This window comes from Chelmon rostratus, chromosome 2 (genome assembly GCF_017976325.1).
Source record: "Chelmon rostratus isolate fCheRos1 chromosome 2, fCheRos1.pri, whole genome shotgun sequence".
Taxonomy (NCBI): Eukaryota; Metazoa; Chordata; class Actinopteri; order Chaetodontiformes; family Chaetodontidae; genus Chelmon; species Chelmon rostratus.
The window spans coordinates 23,965,282-23,982,718 of record NC_055659.1 but is presented as its reverse complement, the minus strand read 5'-3'; the positions used below and the strand labels follow the sequence as shown (position 1 = coordinate 23,982,718).

Here is a 17,437-nt window from a genome sequence, read left to right as displayed (position 1 = left end):
GGCGACCTCTCAGCCCTCATATATTGTATCTGTCACACCGTTGATGAGCTCCCATGATGCACCAGGCTGAGCCTCCATGATGCAGGGATGAATAACAGCTTGGTGACAGCACTGGGGAGACAGGAACACAATCCAGACAGATGAGAAATGGAGTGTGGAGGAGAGAATCAAAACACATTTTCTCTCTCATAGCATGTCTGACATCTCAACATTACCTTGGATAGAAAAGTCAAAACACAATGATCATAATCTATCAATCATTATAAATATGCATTTATCAACCCTGCCATGTGCAGATTGAACAGGTGCTGCATTATGCATCAGTCCAGCCTTCAATCTGTCTCTGTTCAGTATCTCTCATTACAATTTTGGCTCAGTCACAGCCTGAGACCTGCACACAAGCTGTCAGAACCGCGGGCTGCCACAATAGGCCATAATCACTAATGTGTGCTGGAGCTCAGGGGTATGGCCAAATTGAATGAAGCTAAGTAATCAGACCTGCAGGCAATCAACTGCCCTCTCACTGGACCAGTAAAAACAGCACATTCAGCAACTTACACAAAGTCGGTTATGATCTCTGCCCTGTCGGCTGTAGCAGAATACATGATTTATTTAAAATACTTCTGCTGCTGGAAGGTCACGGCTAAAGCGATGACTACTTAACCTAATTCACTTCAGCTATTTCACTGTGGATGCTGTGGATGAACTTCACAGAATAGCAGCAGAATGAACCAAAGGTGAAAATCAATAATTTCAGGGAGATTCCTAATAATTTAAAACAGATACAGCAAACTGCCAATTTTAACTCCAGTTAAATCTAACAAAACAAACTGAAGCACATTTAAATAACTGCTTGGCACCTGTGCTATTGTTCAGATTTACGGTCAATGTATGATGATGCCAATCGAGAACAAATTGATCTTCTGTATCTTGTTAAAGCACAATTAGTATTTTTAATAGTGCATTGTTTTGAATTTGTGGTGGCAGCTTTGACTCTTTCTTCAATAACATTATAAATACCATTATACGGAGGACTCTATCCAATTTACAAGTACTGACAACTCTTCAATATGTGGATCTGAACAGTCAGTCAGACTACTGTTATCTGCTGTAAGTCGCTCGCAGGTCATTGATGACTTTTGTTCTAGTTTTCTGTTGCAGCTGTGAGACGCAGCATGTGGGTACTAGTATGCAGAGCGCATCTCACTATTGTATTGACAAGCACAAGATTAAAGGCGGTGTGTATTACACAGTCGCTCGTCATTGATTAGAAGGTGGCTACTGATTGCACCTGCGGGAAATCAATTGAATGATTAAAATTACAGCTTCCTTTCCCCCAAATTCATCAGGAGGTGAGCATCTCAGCATCAGCATCATGTTTAAAACGTTTGATGAGGCGCCTACGAGTCAGAAGCGCAGGAAACAAACAGCACAACAAATCAACTCTCAACCTCTGCACAACTCCACTCTGGCAACAAGACATCCAGTTGAGTGATGGACTCATTTTCTCCCAGTTTCTGTTACCATGGCAACCACACTACAAGGGTCTAGATTAATGAGGACACAGGTGCCATAGTATTGAAGTGTGCGTCACCCGGCTCGTTGGTGACACCGTGCTCGTGACAGTGAGGAGGTAGAGTAGTAGAGTTAAAGCAGCTCTCAACTACTAAACAGAGAGCTTGAAACGTGTCACATTCCCACGGAAAAAGATAAGGAAGAGGGGCAGAAAGATAAGATAAGATAAGATAAGATAAGATAAGATAAGATAAGATAAGATAAGATAAGATAAGGTAAAACCTTGTTAATCCCCAGCTAGGGAAATTTGGGTGTTACAGGCAGCAGGCAATAGCAGTAGGAAAAAAAATGCAAAAGAAAAGAGAAATACAATATATATATAAATATAATATAAAAATAATAATAATAGCTAATAATAGCTAGTAATAATAATAAAGCTAATAATAATAAAAAAAAGGACTATACAAAAGAAAATATCTATATATTGCTACAAGAACTGTAGGAAAATGCCATAAAAGTATACTGCCAAAAATTCTAGAGAATTTCACAATTTTAACACAAATTGCACATGGTTGGTACATATAAGGAAGGTACAGCATTTACACTATTGAACAGTAATAAATATATATGTGTCACAGAATACCAGTATACATGCATAGGCTGAGTACTTAATGAAAGTGTAAAAAGTAATATTGCACAAGGTAATTTGTGTATGAAAAATCTCACATCAGTGCAAAAAACAGTCTGAATATGGGCTCAGTGTTACATTAAGCAATACAAAGAAAACAACATGCTGCTGCACTGTCATTGGTCTGTGAGCTGTAAGTCAAAATGTCAACAGGAAAGTGCGATGATATAACCTCCTGCTACGGATGCAGTGAATATTGACTTGAACGAGCCATGCTACAATGTCTGCTTGTCTGTTCACATGTTTTCTGTTCTCCATGCACAGTGTAAACAGTAGGATGAGGGAGGAAATGAAAGTTCAACAGCACTCCTCTTTAAACTATTTCTAGTACTCAAATTATAGGCTTTATGAAAACAGGAGGCAAGTTTCTATAGCACTGCCTGAGTTAGTGAGGAAGCAGTTGGCAGATGCAGATTTATGATTTAGTTTAAAACTGTAAGAGATGTCTCATGGGACTGTAAGGAGACACAGGGGAAAGTGGAAAAAAGAAAAAAAACAGAGGCAGAAAAGCAGGCAGTGAAGAATTGATGGTGTGCATGAGCGCAGCCCTGCAGCCACTTTGCTTGTCTCATGTTGGAGGTTTCCAGCTGGTCCGATCGTGAGCAGACTGTCTGATTGGCACCAGAGGCTGAAATTGGGAGAGAGTGAAGATAAGGGGGGCAAGGGGGGGGGGGGTGGAAATGTAGGGAAGTAGCCTAGTGGATTCTGCTTAAAAAGGGGCACACATCACCCGGAAGTAGGACATCTGAAACGCCTGCTGGAGAGCTGAGACAGATTGCAGAAAATGTGAGGGGAGGAAGTAGAAAAGAAGCGCGAGCCTGCAGCACTGGTAAACAAGATGTCCCAGGGAGCAGAGGTGGCAGGGGTTTTTTTTTTTCAGTCTTACATCAGCCTTCTTCTAACTGTGGCTGGTTTCCTGGTTCCCTCCAGTCCCCAACAGACCGCTTCAGTCCCAAAAGACTTGGCTCATGATTGCCTGAATGAAAAGCTGCATGATGACTGCACAGGTGAGATGCTTAGGAGGTGGACAGATATTGGCAATCATAAATCGCAGCGGAAAAGCAATCTGGCTGCAGAGCGGCACAGCAGTTGAGGGAGAATGGAGCTCTGTATGATGAACAGGTTATTCCCCTTATATAGGGATTAATGTGTTAGCTGTGTTCAGCTTGTACATTCTTCTTTTAGGGAGTTAGGGTCTTTGGGCGTTTTTTTGATACAATACTTTTTTTTGTAAGGTTAAGTTTCAACTTTAAACAACTCACATCTACATTGGTTTTCTGCATGCAACACTGTTCTCCCTTTAAATGAGCAGGTTGAGTTGCAAAGGGCATTCATGTGAAGGAGAAGTGTGAAAAATCAATTAATATGACCCTGCTTTGACCCAACGTGCCTGACGACTGACCCTTCGCTGTTTCACACTGTTCTTTATCCACCAGCTGGTTATTAAGAATTGCCTCCCTCTTTGAACAGCCTGAATGTGTGCGACTTCAGGGCTGGTTCAGGTTAGACTCTGGAAGGCACTCCTCATTTCTGACTCCAGATAAAACCTTGTCAGAAAGCAGCAGCATCACTCCTGATAACTAGCTGTGAGTCAGAGGCAGGCGAGTGTGAAGTCAGGTGCATTTCTTAAGATTGCTTCCTAATTAAGCTGCCTGCGAGCGGAAGATGCTCACCAGGGAGTACTCCAGGTGACTGTGTGTGTGTGTGTCCATCTTCTAGCTTTGTAGAAGGCAATAATCTCACTTAGACCCCGACGTACTGAGGGCCAGAAAATGTCTCATCAAGGTGATGCATTTAATCAGCAGTAACAGTATCTCAGCAACACCTTGTCCCTTTGTCCTCTGACAATGTAATGAGGTCAACTGTGAGAGCAATAACACATTTTCATACAAAACTGAATTTAAAAACGCTGCTGCCGAGCACCAAGAAGTTGCGTTTTGCGAGTTTTATGAACGTGTTGACGCTGGGATCTAATTTTGCACATTGAATCCTTAACTCAAAGCTCCTTCAGAGGCTGAGGTTAAATAAATAGTTTGACAGGTTGGGACTACAGTTAATTGCTTTATTTAAGAGAGTTAGATGACACCACTCTCACATGTGGTAAATATGAGGCTTGAGGCAGCAGCCTGGTAGCGTAGCTTAGCATAAAGACTTTGTATGTTTGACACAAACATGACATGATGTGGTAATTAGTGAGCTTTACAGGTAGGATTTGGCTACCTGTGAACAGAACAAGGGTGGATCATTTATGCTAAGATAAACTAACAGACTGCTGGCTGGAGACATGAGAATGTAAGAAAGAAGAAAGAAGAAAGCAAATAAGCATACTAAATTTCCCAAAATGTGGAACCATTGTTTTAACCAGGTTGTTTTCTGAACTATTTGTCCACAATGCACTCTGAATCACTCTGTTTGTAAAAAGTTACATGTGCTATAGGCCTACCTTTCACTTCTGAGTGCATTTTGTTTTTTGATAATTCAGTGTCAAAAATGTGCACATAACCATATGCAATATGTAAACATATTCATTTTATTCTGAAGAGCATTCAACATCATATCTGGATCCTAATCCTAATCCTTTATTTCTGATTCAGTGCCTCTGTCTTTGCTTTGATCTCATTTTAACTCTATCTATATGTAAAGATTTACAATGTTAACAGGTTATTTCTTATGCCACCTGTCTATGGATGGGCGTTCGGTTGTTCTGTGATCTTACTTAATGCCAACGCTCTTTAGGATCATTAAGCTGAAAGCTAAAACTTTTAAAGGATTTAGAAGCTAAATATTTGGGTTTTGCTAACAGACTCAAAAAGCAAGAAAGAGTTTCTGTGTCATTTTGCACCAGTGTTAAATAACCAACACCAATTCCAAAATTTTCTTAACACTATTGACTACTCCACCTTAACAACAGATGCAATGCAACAATTTACATAAGAAATATATGCAGGAAAAGCACCATAAAAAAAATTATTACAACACTTTATCACACCAGAGACTATTCTGATAACATCATGGATGATTTTTCACTTTCATAGTGCATCAAAGCCTCAGCAGGGGGATTAATTCACAAACTGGTACACCACATCCAGAGCTACCACTTTCCACTCACACAGATCATCTAAGTGAAGCTCTACAACCTTTTCCCCTCCGGTGTTGGAAGCCAGAAAATATGTGACAAGAGACTGTATAGCATGTATAATTGAACAGCTATAGTGACATCAGCATTTCCCAGAAGCAGCAGCACAAAGATTAAAAAGATGAACGGCGGTGAAGATAATCTCGCTATTCCTGAGAGGCCAAGTGATGTAACAGGTTGTCAAAATGACACATGGTGAGAAGACAGGAATGTAGAATAAAAGTACACTGATAGTAGTGGGGAATTTATTCTAATGTAAGGGAATACTGTAGAAAATTTAATTTTTATCAGACACTCTAAGAAAAGATCACACCATATGTACGCACGGCAGCGCTTTAAGATAAATGCTAAACTCAGATAGGCCCCTCCACATCCCTGGAGCCACACAGCTTGCAAGGCAAGTAATCAACATTTCTTACAGTTAAATCAGTTTGAGATTATTTTGCTTCCAAAATCCACTTTTATTTGAATTTTCCAGTATTTTTATCTCTACATATTGAGGCTCAGGATGTCACCATAACTCCCATTATTACTGCAGTATTAAACCTAAGTGAATAAGCTGACAACATGTTTTTCAGGAAGCACATCCACATATTTCTCTTCACAGAGCACATGGGTGTTGACCTGAACTCCACACGTTAAAGCAGCACAGGGTTAGAGCAGTGTGAAGTAAATCAGTTTTTCTTCATTAAGATGCAAAGTTATGCATCAAGATGCCTGAAAATGTAATCAGACCGTCAACTCAACCGAAGGAAGCTGTGGGGAAAGTATGAAGTTTCTGTCAGGTACTGCTGCTGAGAGTCAGACGTCGCTGTGGTGGCAGGACAGAAAAAAGCAAATGATCAGGGAGGGAGGAATTTATTCTAATATACACGTAATGAGACTGCAGTTCCATTACAGACGCTTCCAGGTGATTTTTGGAATCACTACAATAGGAGAGTTTTAAACAGCGCCTTCCTTCAGTGTCTGGCCTCCAGGAGTCTGACCATTCCCCCCTTTTGTGCCAAAAAGGCAGCTTCAATCACCTGTCATGACAACGTCAGCACAAAGCTTGGGTGTTGATTATTCTAGTCAACACAATTTAAAGGACGAAGCAGTGCACAAGAAAGAAACAGCAGCGTTCAAGCTTGGGAGTGTGCAATGTGTGGGGGTGAGTAACAACAAGTCAGGGAGGCTGGCACCAACCATGACTGCGTATACTCCCTCTATACAATAAACACCCATCAGCATGCGTGCGTGCACACGAGTGTAAACAGCCTCCCTATTGAGACATCAAGCTGTGATTTAAGCGCTCTCATCGGTCACCGCGCTGTGATGGAGACAAAATGTCATGTCGGAGCAAAATACTTGTGGGCCAATGCTCATCCCCAGCACAGGCAGCCTGGGAGAACAAGACACACACATCTATATCGCTACACACACACACACACACACACACACACACACACATAGTTGTACAACAGGACACCTGCTGAGTCTAAGTGGTCTTGTAGCTGCAGATGAATACAGAGAGGATGAAAGTCTCATCCGAAGCAGCGCTGGAGTTACAGGGATGTACATGTTAGGGATTATTTTCTCTGCCAGCAAATGAAATGTAAAACAACTACGAATCGAATGCAGAATTCCCTACTGACTGGCCTCCAGCTGGTTGTCTGCCTTTAACACGCCAGCTCTTTGGGCCATGACTTTTACTTTCGAATGTGAAGACAGCTACTATTAGTGACATTATATTTACCATTTTCAAGATCGGTATCATTATGTAAAGTGTTCTGCACATTGCAAATGTAAATAGTGCCAACATGTGAATTTTATACATGATTATGAACACGAAAACAGTAAAACATGACAGCGCATGCACATCCACCTAACTGTGCAGCCAGTAGGGTATACTCTACTGTATGCCGAAGCTTCACGTTGCAGAAATGTAAGCTGATCATGCAACAACATGCACGATAAACACTAAGCACTAAGCATTGTAATAATCTGTGAGGTCATTTGACGGAGCAATTCCAACACTTACAAGCTTTTTCTGGAGCTTTCAACCACATCACTCAGTGTTCATGTCAACAGATGCGTCTCCGTGACAACTGAGAAAACTCTGTCCACTGATGAAGACCATGAGATGTGGTTGTGTTTGGCTGCAGTATTGTTGTAGTTTATATTACTTTACACAGGGAGGTGAGCAGAGTTCACATTTCTGCTTGACTTATTGCTTACGCCCTCCAATATATTCAAAACCTAAAATAAGTTGCCAGACAATACAACACGTACAATACTGCATGTCACATGATCTACACAGATATATATACACACACACACTGCATCCACACACTGTCTCAACCTTCACTGTTGAGTTAACACAGCGAGGGCACAAGCAGGGTCAGGGGTCTGCTTCCATCTGATTGGTTTATTGACCCTCTGTCCTGGGTTTTTACAGCCCTTAATAGTGGTTGTTGTTGAAGCTGCATCCATACTTTCTATTTCGAAATCCAATTATCATTTCTGTCCAAGTCATAAATATTTTGGCTCATTTCATAATGGAGTTGAGGGGCAGCTGGAAAGAGGGAGCAGGACGGCATGAAATATGGAGAAATACAGAGAGTGCTTTAAGGGAAATCATGAGGGAGAGTAAAATCAAGCCAAACTCTTCTGGAGACTCATCTTTAATGTATGTATATCTTGAAATGATGGCCGAGGACAAATAACCTTCACACACAGTGAGTGCACATATTGCCATTTCGGTCATTGACCAGAATACGCTTGGTATCGGGAAACAAATCCATTTTTCGAACAGACTCTCCAAAGGTTAGATGGGTAATTCAGGTTTGAGAGAGGATGAAGGCCTTTGTGTTGTCCTGTTACCTGAATTATTTATCAGCGAGCAGAAATATGGACCTGAAATAGCCAACCATTGGAAAACTAAGCTTGGGGAAGAAGTACAGACAAGAGAAAAGGTGTGTGTATGTGTGTGTGTGTGTGTGTGTGTGTGTGTGTTTCTGACAGAAGACAGATGCTGAACAGAAAGCCACTTGGTGAAAAACGATGAAGTTACTTAACTGCAAGGAGGCAATTAGAAGACAATTTATCCATTTGTGTGTGAGCTGGCGGCAGCAACACAGAGAAGGGGTGATGATGCGTTGACACACACACACACACACACACACACACACACACACACACAGGCACGCACGCACGCACACACACACTCCCTGTCTTCGTGAGTCCAGCAGGATTTGGTTTGCCTCCTTCATGTTCACAATCAAAGCCGTCCACAGCAGAACGCGGGCACGGCGCGGCGGAGACACAGCTCAGACCAGAACGCTTTCATCAAGACTTCTCCCTTTTTCTCTTTGCTTTCCTCCACCTCCACACTCCACTCTCGCAACCAAACCCTCCCTTCTCCCGCTACTCCTCATCTCGCCTGCTGTGTCTTGCTGCATTTAGTTTCACTTTTACAGTCTTTATTTGTCCCTTTATGCGTGTCTCTCTCTTTGGTTGTTTTGCGATGCTTGTGATGAACAGCTGCGACAGAAACTGCACCATGCAGCATGTGGACTGCTGGACATCTGATTTAGCCAAGTTTTGTGAAACGCTGAGCAGCATTGTCCCATCTGACAAAACTCTAATAGATACTGTTCTGCCAACTATTTTCTAGATTAATGATTTGGTCTAAGAAATAACAGAAAATGGTGAAATAACCACATTTTGCATGAGGGAAGGGAACAACATCCTAACAGTGCATACCTAATAACATTTCACATGACTGCAAAATGTGCATAAAACAACCGAATCGCTGTTTTCACAGAACAATGACAAGGCCTTAATGTTGCTTCTACTCCTCATTCTGCCCTTAAATGGGTGATTAAGGGGGTCAAGTTGTATTTAGGTGATTTCTCCCTAAAAAGGGGAGACAGAGCCACCGTCCCGCAACTAATGAACCCTGACAGCTAGTGGGGGGTTTATGGCAGCAATTTAAAGCTATTTTCAGGCATGTTTGGCCCCTTGGCTGTTGGCACACGCAACAAAACACAAATGCAAAACATCGCGAACACACACAGCATCCACGCAGACAACAGCGCTTTGATGCACAGCGTGCACGGTGAGATGTTTCCAGCGCGGACTCCCTGCGGAGCGTGGGAGAAATACACAGCCTCAGAGCCCGTAACTGTGTCAAGCACCTACTCCCACATGCGGCCCCTTGTTTCTAATAAAACCCGGATTCCTCTGCTAAATCGATATAACCTAACAGCACGTAGAGCGCTGCGTTATGCGCTGCACGGGAGAAACACATCCATCCTCGAACCAAATAAATGTTATAAAGTTGGACACAGTATGCACGACCAACAGAGTGTTTGCAGTCTATAAAGATTTCGTTAAATATCCACGAGAAAGGTTACAATTGGATTAAAAATACGCTGCGTAAAAGTTCAACTGAGGCATTTTCCAAAGTTAAAACTGGCGTTTTAATGCAAGTTTAAGCGCGCGTTCATATTATCATCATCTTCATCATCAAAACGAAATAACTGTCTTTTTTAACGGACATTTGAAGTTACTGTTGGAGCGGATCGGATGCCAAGTGCTTCCCAAGCGGCTGCGCGATTTTACACTAACATGCCTTTATCAGACAAACGGCTGCCAATGCAAAAAAAGAAACGGAGTTACCACAGATTCAAAAACACACGCTTTCCTGAACAAAACCGTGCGCTTACCTCTTGTGTCGGAGCCGTGCGCTCACAGATCCATGTCTGCAGCCTGTGCGCTGATGGCAAGCGTCCCTTCTGTCCTGTGGAGCAGGCGAGCACATGCTCAGCAGCAGCGGCGGCTCAGGGGCTCAGTGGGACGGACGCACGGACGGCTGCACTGTCCGCCAGCAGTGCTCAAGCTCCTGCTGGATGACTTCAAGTGACTGACTGAAGGAGGAGGGAGGGGGAAACATCTACCACCAAGGTCATTCACAACAAACAAAGGTTTGAAACTCCACACTTGTCCGTGATGGTGGTTTTTGTCTCTGAGGCAGAACTTTAAAGCTGCAGTGCGAATTTTGGGGGAGGGGGGTTAAATTAATATTCATGCTATTAAATGAGGGTGGGGAGAGCTCTGATAACAGCATGTGGGGCTACTAGTGCATATATGATAAAAGTTGAATAAAGCCTTCTGTGTCTCCAGAGAGAGCTGCGTAAAATCTGATGACTTGCCTCAGGTGATGTCACTTGAGTCAGCATTGGTTGGGATTTAAGTTTAAAAAGACGAAAATCGGGGGAGAAATGATCTTACCAGACCTCTGTAGCCCGCTCCTCATCATTTACTTGAGACTAGCAGCTGGAGACCACATGAGCCGATCCACAGTGGAAACTTGAATTGTCTTACACATGTGCGAAAACGCGGCACTAGAGCAGAACTGGTTGGGTAGTTGTTAGGGTTAGAATAAGCTAGTGCCAGCCAGGCAGGATGATTCTGGCTGAACTGTGTGGTAGGCCCCAGGTTATGACAAGGAAGAAAGAATGTATGGAGTAAAACAAGATATCTCTGGCTATATGCACCAATTTTGATTTTTTTTTTAAAATGTCCATCCCGATTCTAATGATGTTCTAGGAGTGAAATGCTAAAGTGGTGGACTGATCTTTTAAGAATAAAAATCTACATTTTGAGTGCTTCTCAACTTTTCTGATCACAGGCCTGTTTTCCTGCTCTGTGAAAAAACTAATAACACAATAAGAAAATACTGACTTCTGTTGTCCTGGGATCCTGTTTAAAAAGCTGTCAATTAATTAAAATGAATGAAAGCAGCTTCCACTGTTGTTTAGTTTTTTTAGTGGTGTGCTGACCCTGTTGTTTACACTCAGATTAGAGGTTGTTCCTTGTAATGACTGCAGAATATACAGTAAAGCTGTAATTTTGAGCTCAAACTCCAAGGTCAACCAACACAAAAGCAGTCATTGGTTGGATATTTTCAGCTTGAGTATCTGCACATGTTCTGTGAATGGAAAGAAAAATCAAAGCACTTGCCAAACAAACCTGTTCAACAGACGGGCACTGAGCTGATATTGTTGAAACCAATCTGAACATAGTGAAATCTAGTGAATGACTATAATTCAATACACTTGAATAGTGTAAAACACGAGACTGTCGGCAGCACGCACGTCATGACTAATTTCAGTGCAGAACAAGAAATGGCATGTGACCAATGTTCACCTTTATGTTGTGTTTGCACGTGGGTGTGCAACTAGAGTTCATGCATTCATATGAGATGCCATTTAATTGATGCAATGCCAATACAAAACAGGAAAATATGGTAATGACTCATTACCTCATTACATTTAAACATATCCCATATGTAGTACATTAGAAAACAGTGAAGCTACTGCTATAATGTGGGGGGATTTACTGTATTTCATGTAAACATGGGCCGAATCAGAAATGACCATCTCTGGCCATTGTTTGCAATTCGTCTGGTCATATTTTTTGTGGAAAGAAAATGGAGACAAAAAGAGCGTGGACCACAGCGATTCTCTGACTCCTGACCTACTGAATCCATACCTCAGACATTTATCTCCTTCAGGAGATATCAGACAGCCAATTTGGTTCAAATCTGTCTGCAGCTTTTTGCTGCCACCTTCCACGACAAGATGGCAGAAGTGGTACTTCTTCCACCAGCAGAAGCCATCTCTCTCTCAGGATAATGGTTTGCTTCCACCCCCCCTGCAGCTGCCTGCTCTTCTTTCGTTCTCTTCCTCTGGGTTTCTAAGGCAGAGGCAGGCTGCAGCTGACAGGACAGCACAGGCCAGGGGACAATTAGGGAAGCGTGGGAGAGACAGCTGGACCTGTTGCCAATTACACTGACTATGACCAGGAACCGTCCAACCACACACACACAGCACCAGCTTAATGAGCTGATGCTGCACATTTAAACCCACTTGCGGACATACTGTATGTAGACTTAAATGGACTTTCAGGAATGGGAAAATAAAAAGTGTTAGTTTTATTTATTCATCTCCATAGGAAAAAGTTAGACAGTTGTGTGTAAAAGTGCTTTCTGAGGAATAACATGTGGTGACGGCCTCTACGTACACATGGGACAAAAAAAGATGTAACAGAACAAGAAAGTGACTGTGAGAGGAGACGGAAATGTCTGCAAACGACGACATGAACAGGTGCAGATCACCCGTTTCATCTGCGACATCTACACTGTGTCCTAAATCTAAGACGATGTGTTTTTCGTCAGCTCTAGTCCATCATCAGTGAGATATCTTTCCCAGCAGCATGCTCTGCAGCTGCCTGATCCGGCTTTCCTGTGGCAGCGCCAGGCTCTTCTCCGCTCGCTCCTCCTCCTCCAACAGCTGCTCGATGTAGCAGGAGGAGCCCAGCAGGATGTGGCCTGTGGCCTGCATGGAGAAGATGGTCCATCGCAGAGCCTCCCTGGGAGCACGGCACAGCGGGGGAATTGAGAGAGAGCGGTCACAAATAGAAAACTGGACACATAAAATCACAGCATTTGAGAGATGTGGGATATGCATATGTATGAGAATATTATCAAGAAAAAAGTGACATGTCATGTCTTGAGTAACTGTCACATAAACTGAAATTGACAAGCGTGACAGACCAGCAGCCGCTGATGAGAAAATGAGTGACAGGAAATATTCACAACCTCAGATAATCATTTCTCACATTAACTGCATTTCATAAGACAGGCATCTAAGAAACAAACCTCTTGCGGTTCAACATGACCACAAAAGCCTCATATTTGACAAGTCTGCAAAATTTAATCCTCTCTGACTGAAGCTGCATGGCGAAGCTGAAAACCAGCAGATCTCAGCAGCAATGACATAACTCCCAAATTTAATCTGGGTAAAATCTAGCTTTTGTTCTTCTGCAATCTGACCGTTTCAGCTCTGCCACCCACACAGTAAAATATGAATTTAGAAATGACATGTTTAGCATTGTGTGCAAACTACTGTAACTGTAGTTAATATGATCAAAATGCAGCTGGTATACAGTAAAAAAAAATAATCTGAAGATAATTCAGTGATTAGTGGCTAAAAACCCATTAAAACAGCTGAATTTTTATCTGTAACTGGATCAGACTATTAGGAGGAATCCAATAGGAACGTTATGTAATAGTTCAAACACAAAAGCATAAAAATATCAGAAGGCTTCAGGTATTTGGCAGGCTCTATCACTCACTTCAGCATGTTTTTGGCAGCATAACAGCGCAGGTCATAGGACACCGAATAAACACCGTACAGGGTTGCTTTCACGTTCAGGCAGCCAATGAAATCCTTGGGGCTGTTCTTGTAGAGGTCAAAAGTCAGCTTGGCCACATCTGTCCGGTGCTGCGGCCTGCACTCACTGAGCCGATCTCTGGAGGGGCTGTTCTATGAGGCAGCAGGAAGAGAAACATAAGGCGGGGTCAAAGGGGTCCAGACACATTTGATGGTATGACTGCAGCAAACTGGGCTAAATGACAGCACCCAGCCTTGCCAGCAGTTAGACTGAAGCAGCTCCCACCAGCGATGGGTGAAAAGGCAAATGACAATGACGCAAAGTCAGTGTGAGGTCACTAGAGTAAATAAGGGGGGGCAGGCGTGCAAATCACTGCATGCATCAATTTCTATGGAAATTAATTGGTTTTGGGTGAATGCCATTGAAATTTGATGATACCTCCAGGTCTGATTAATATTCAACCCCAGCCTTGGATTTTTCTCTAAAAATAAAGGAAGAAACTAATCTCTGGTGTTCAGCCTGTGTTCTGCCTTTACTGACATATGACTCCCCTATTCAGGGTGAAGAACCAAATATTTGGTGATTAAATTTCACTGAAGAGTTAGTGCAGATCCACGCACCACATTCACAGCTGCTGTATTTAAGACACAGATATTTTCCTGCCTGTTCAGTCACCACTTTAAAAGACTCACTGGCAAAACAAACTCAGAATAGTCGAAGATCATCGTGTTAAGCATCACTTAACGGCGCAATTTTAAAGCTGAAGCAGCTGGTCCACAGTGTCACCTAGTGGTTGATGTGAAAAAGGTCAAAACACTATCCTACTGGATGTGGGGTCCACTTCTGGCCCTTCTCCAGGACCATGAGGACAGAGTTTTCAGGCAGCGTCTGGAAGAACTCCTCTGTGTCCACCCCTGTGCCGTCTTCATCCAGCACCAGGGCGCTGACACACAGTACACTCAATGAGTCGCTGACCTGAGAGAGCACACACATATAAGCACATTACACCCAATATGGTCCATTCTGCAGAGAGAGTGTGTATGTTATTACAGTCAGATACACCTCAACTGTTGTGAACCAACATGAGCTTTAAACATGCGTGAGCCTCACCGATGGTGAAGCAATAAGTGAGTCAAAGGTCGATCTGTATGGGGTCATTTTTATCCTCTATACAAATCGCAGGATGTCTCCCTGCTTCCCTGCTCCCTCACTCTATTTAGTCTCAACATCACTGTGTGAACGTCATCCACGCTCAGCTACATCACACTTCCTCCCTCAGCTCTTTCAACACGTTCCCTCTCTACCTTGTTCATCAGGTCTTCGAGCGTGTCTGCCATGATGCCCTTCTTCGCACTGCGGTCAGCGTTTGTGACCCTGAAGGGCCTTGGCCGAGGAGCTCGGCCCGACAGGAGCTGCTGGGTCATGGAGGCGCTGGCTGAGACGCTGGCTGTCACGCACCTGAGAAAAGATACGAGCTGATAATGCTAAACCGTCAACTCCTGTGACACTGCTGACCGGCACATTCAACTCACGGAGCAGTGCTCTTACTTGGAGAGGGAAGACGGAGTCAGAAGGCTGAGGGACTTCATAGCGTAATCCATTTGAGAGCACATCCGCCTGCGAGTGGGAGCAGCATAGGTGTAGTAGTTAGACTTTGAACTGCATCATCACTTGTAGAGGGTTATCATTACTAACAGGCCTCACGGAGGGAGCAAGTTGCAGCTTTGCGTGAATATTGCAGCATGAACGTTCATACATTTTACAGTCCAACAAAATTAAGACAATGACCTAAAGTGAATTCAGGTCCTGAAGGCCCTATTTCGTGTCAAGACCTTGATCCGTCATAACTAAATCTAATGTAGGAAACAAACCCTTTTCTTTTAAAAAACTACACACATTTCGCTGTAATATCCCCCCAAAAGACATAAATAACCTTACACTTATAGAAAGGTGGCACTTCACCAGCTGTCGTCCTGCTGTTTGTTTAATCCTCCTCCAGTGCTCGCTGTGTCCTGAGGTGCTGCTCCCGACTCTGTGTTCACCACTAAACCTCCACGATAATGTACACTCTCTTCTCTTGGTGCTATTTCTTGCAACACTTGGTCACTGAACTTTGTGCTGATGACTGCTGAGCTAGTTGCAAGTTGTCATCTTCATTGAGTAACTCTTCATGACCACTCCCACTGACCCTCCCCTGTGAAAGTCCTGCATTCCAGTTTGTTACATGCACATAGCTTAAAATGCAGCATCTCACTTACCACTAGGTTTAATTTGTACAGGTTTTTCATTGGAACTACTTTCTACTGAACAAAACACTAAGACATGCGTTATGTGGATCACCAAAATACACTGTCAAGGATTTTAAACTGTAATTTTTCAGTGCTTTGAGCAGCACAAACCAGAGAGCACACTCAAATGTGAGATGTTACTTTCAAGTAAATGTGATTTCCAAAACAATCTTGACATCAAGCTAAACTGAAAAAATCACATAAGAAGAAGAAACAGCTGATAGCTGCCATGTTTTCAACCTGTGACGCAGTCAAAAAACAGCTTTGATGAGTCGGTGATAATGCTAAACTACAGGTATTTGGGTGATGCATGCAGTTATAAATTCACATAGACCTACGTCAGCTTCAGAGACATCACTCAATGTTCAATCACACACACACAATGGTGTCAGCTTGCTCAGACAAGGAGTGTCCACACGTCACAGTATTATCATCATGTTACACAACTAAAGCTACAGGTAGTCTGAGATCACCCCTGTGCACTCCGCACAACAATTACAACCTGTGACAGAGATCTTAACCAGGTACAATTTTAAATCTCTGTTTTAGAAACGGAGACACAGCTATTAAGATAAAGCAGGAGTGTCAAAGAAAAACGTCAGTGTCTCCTTGTTCAAGACCACATTCAACTGGCAATGTTCTCAAATGGTTTAAAAAATGAAGATTTCTGAATGTTTGAATCACTGTAGAGAAAAAAAAACTGAAAAAAATAAAAAAGCATCAGATTGTGTGGATCAGAAGTGACCCGGTACAACCTCTCTGACGTGCCTGCTGCGAAACGAAGAGATATATAAAGAGATTTACTGCCCCTTAAAATAAAATTTAGTTCAGATGAAATGCGAGAGAAAAAAGACTTGAAGTCGCACTGCTGTTCTCTCACACTCTTCCTCTGCCAGTGGCTGTATTTCACTTAGTGCTTCACCATGTGTGAGTCTGAAAGGTTACACACAGCTGAACAGCACACTTCACACTCCTCAGCCTCCTGCACTGAGCTGTGGCACCAGGAGAGGAACCAGAGGAAAACAGCAGACAGCCCTGACATTATAACTACGCATACTGTTTGCCCACTGGACAGACTGTAATCCTCTGCTCATGTTTAATGTCACTCCATGACACCAGCAAACAAACACTCTGTAAAGTAGGAGAGGGAGCATTAAAACTGGGAGTCTGAATTAAAATGCAGGCTTTTCAGAGGAGGACTGTGTGAGAAACATCATACAACAGAGTCCGGAAACTGAACTAAACAGGCTTTCTTTGTTTTCTAGGATCACACAGGCCTATATGCAGCATCCAGACAGATCTCAAGATATTAAAATCCCTAAAGACCGTCAGATGCTTTGTTCTGATTGGAACATTTGCTGATTTAAAATGACTGTAGGCTATTTCTCAAGGACTTTAACTTACAAAAAAAGTTACAAAAAAAACGTCTTCTACTTAAGTATGGACAGACTGAGGTGGACTAGATGGTGGAGGGGAGAAAATGAGTTTTATACAGAAAATAGGAGAAACTGGTCACCTTCATATCAAATAAAGAGAATACAATACCACCAGAGCAAAATGCCAAATTCATACTCATAGAAATGCATCAGT

At 42.7% G+C, this 17,437-nt stretch overlaps 1 protein-coding gene across 1 annotated transcript; it reads right to left on the bottom strand.

Moving 5' to 3' along the window:
• Positions 1–12,365: 12,365 nt before the first annotated feature.
• cidec (cell death inducing DFFA like effector c) lies at positions 12,366–15,596 on the bottom strand. The gene is made up of 6 exons (XM_041960549.1): positions 15,498–15,596; positions 15,108–15,176; positions 14,864–15,017; positions 14,385–14,534; positions 13,521–13,711; positions 12,366–12,755 (listed from the first exon to the last, which is right to left on the bottom strand). Exons 2-6 carry the CDS (start codon positions 15,170–15,172, stop codon positions 12,575–12,577), a joined length of 741 nt encoding a protein of 246 aa, XP_041816483.1. The 5' UTR covers positions 15,173–15,176; positions 15,498–15,596; the 3' UTR covers positions 12,366–12,574.
• Between the last annotated feature and the right edge of the window lie 1,841 nt (positions 15,597–17,437).

Bases quoted from the DNA above. Each gene is read 5' to 3' on its own strand.
- cidec (XM_041960549.1), bottom strand. From the start codon at position 15,172: ATGTGCTCTCAAATGGATTACGCTATGAAGTCCCTCAGCCTTCTGACT. The intron at 15,018-15,107 runs GTAAGAGCACTG...ATCTTTTCTCAG, and splicing joins ACTCCGTCTTCCCTCTCCAA to GTGCGTGACAGCCAGCGTCT. The intron at 14,535-14,863 runs GTAGAGAGGGAA...GTGCTCTCTCAG, and splicing joins TCGAAGACCTGATGAACAAG to GTCAGCGACTCATTGAGTGT.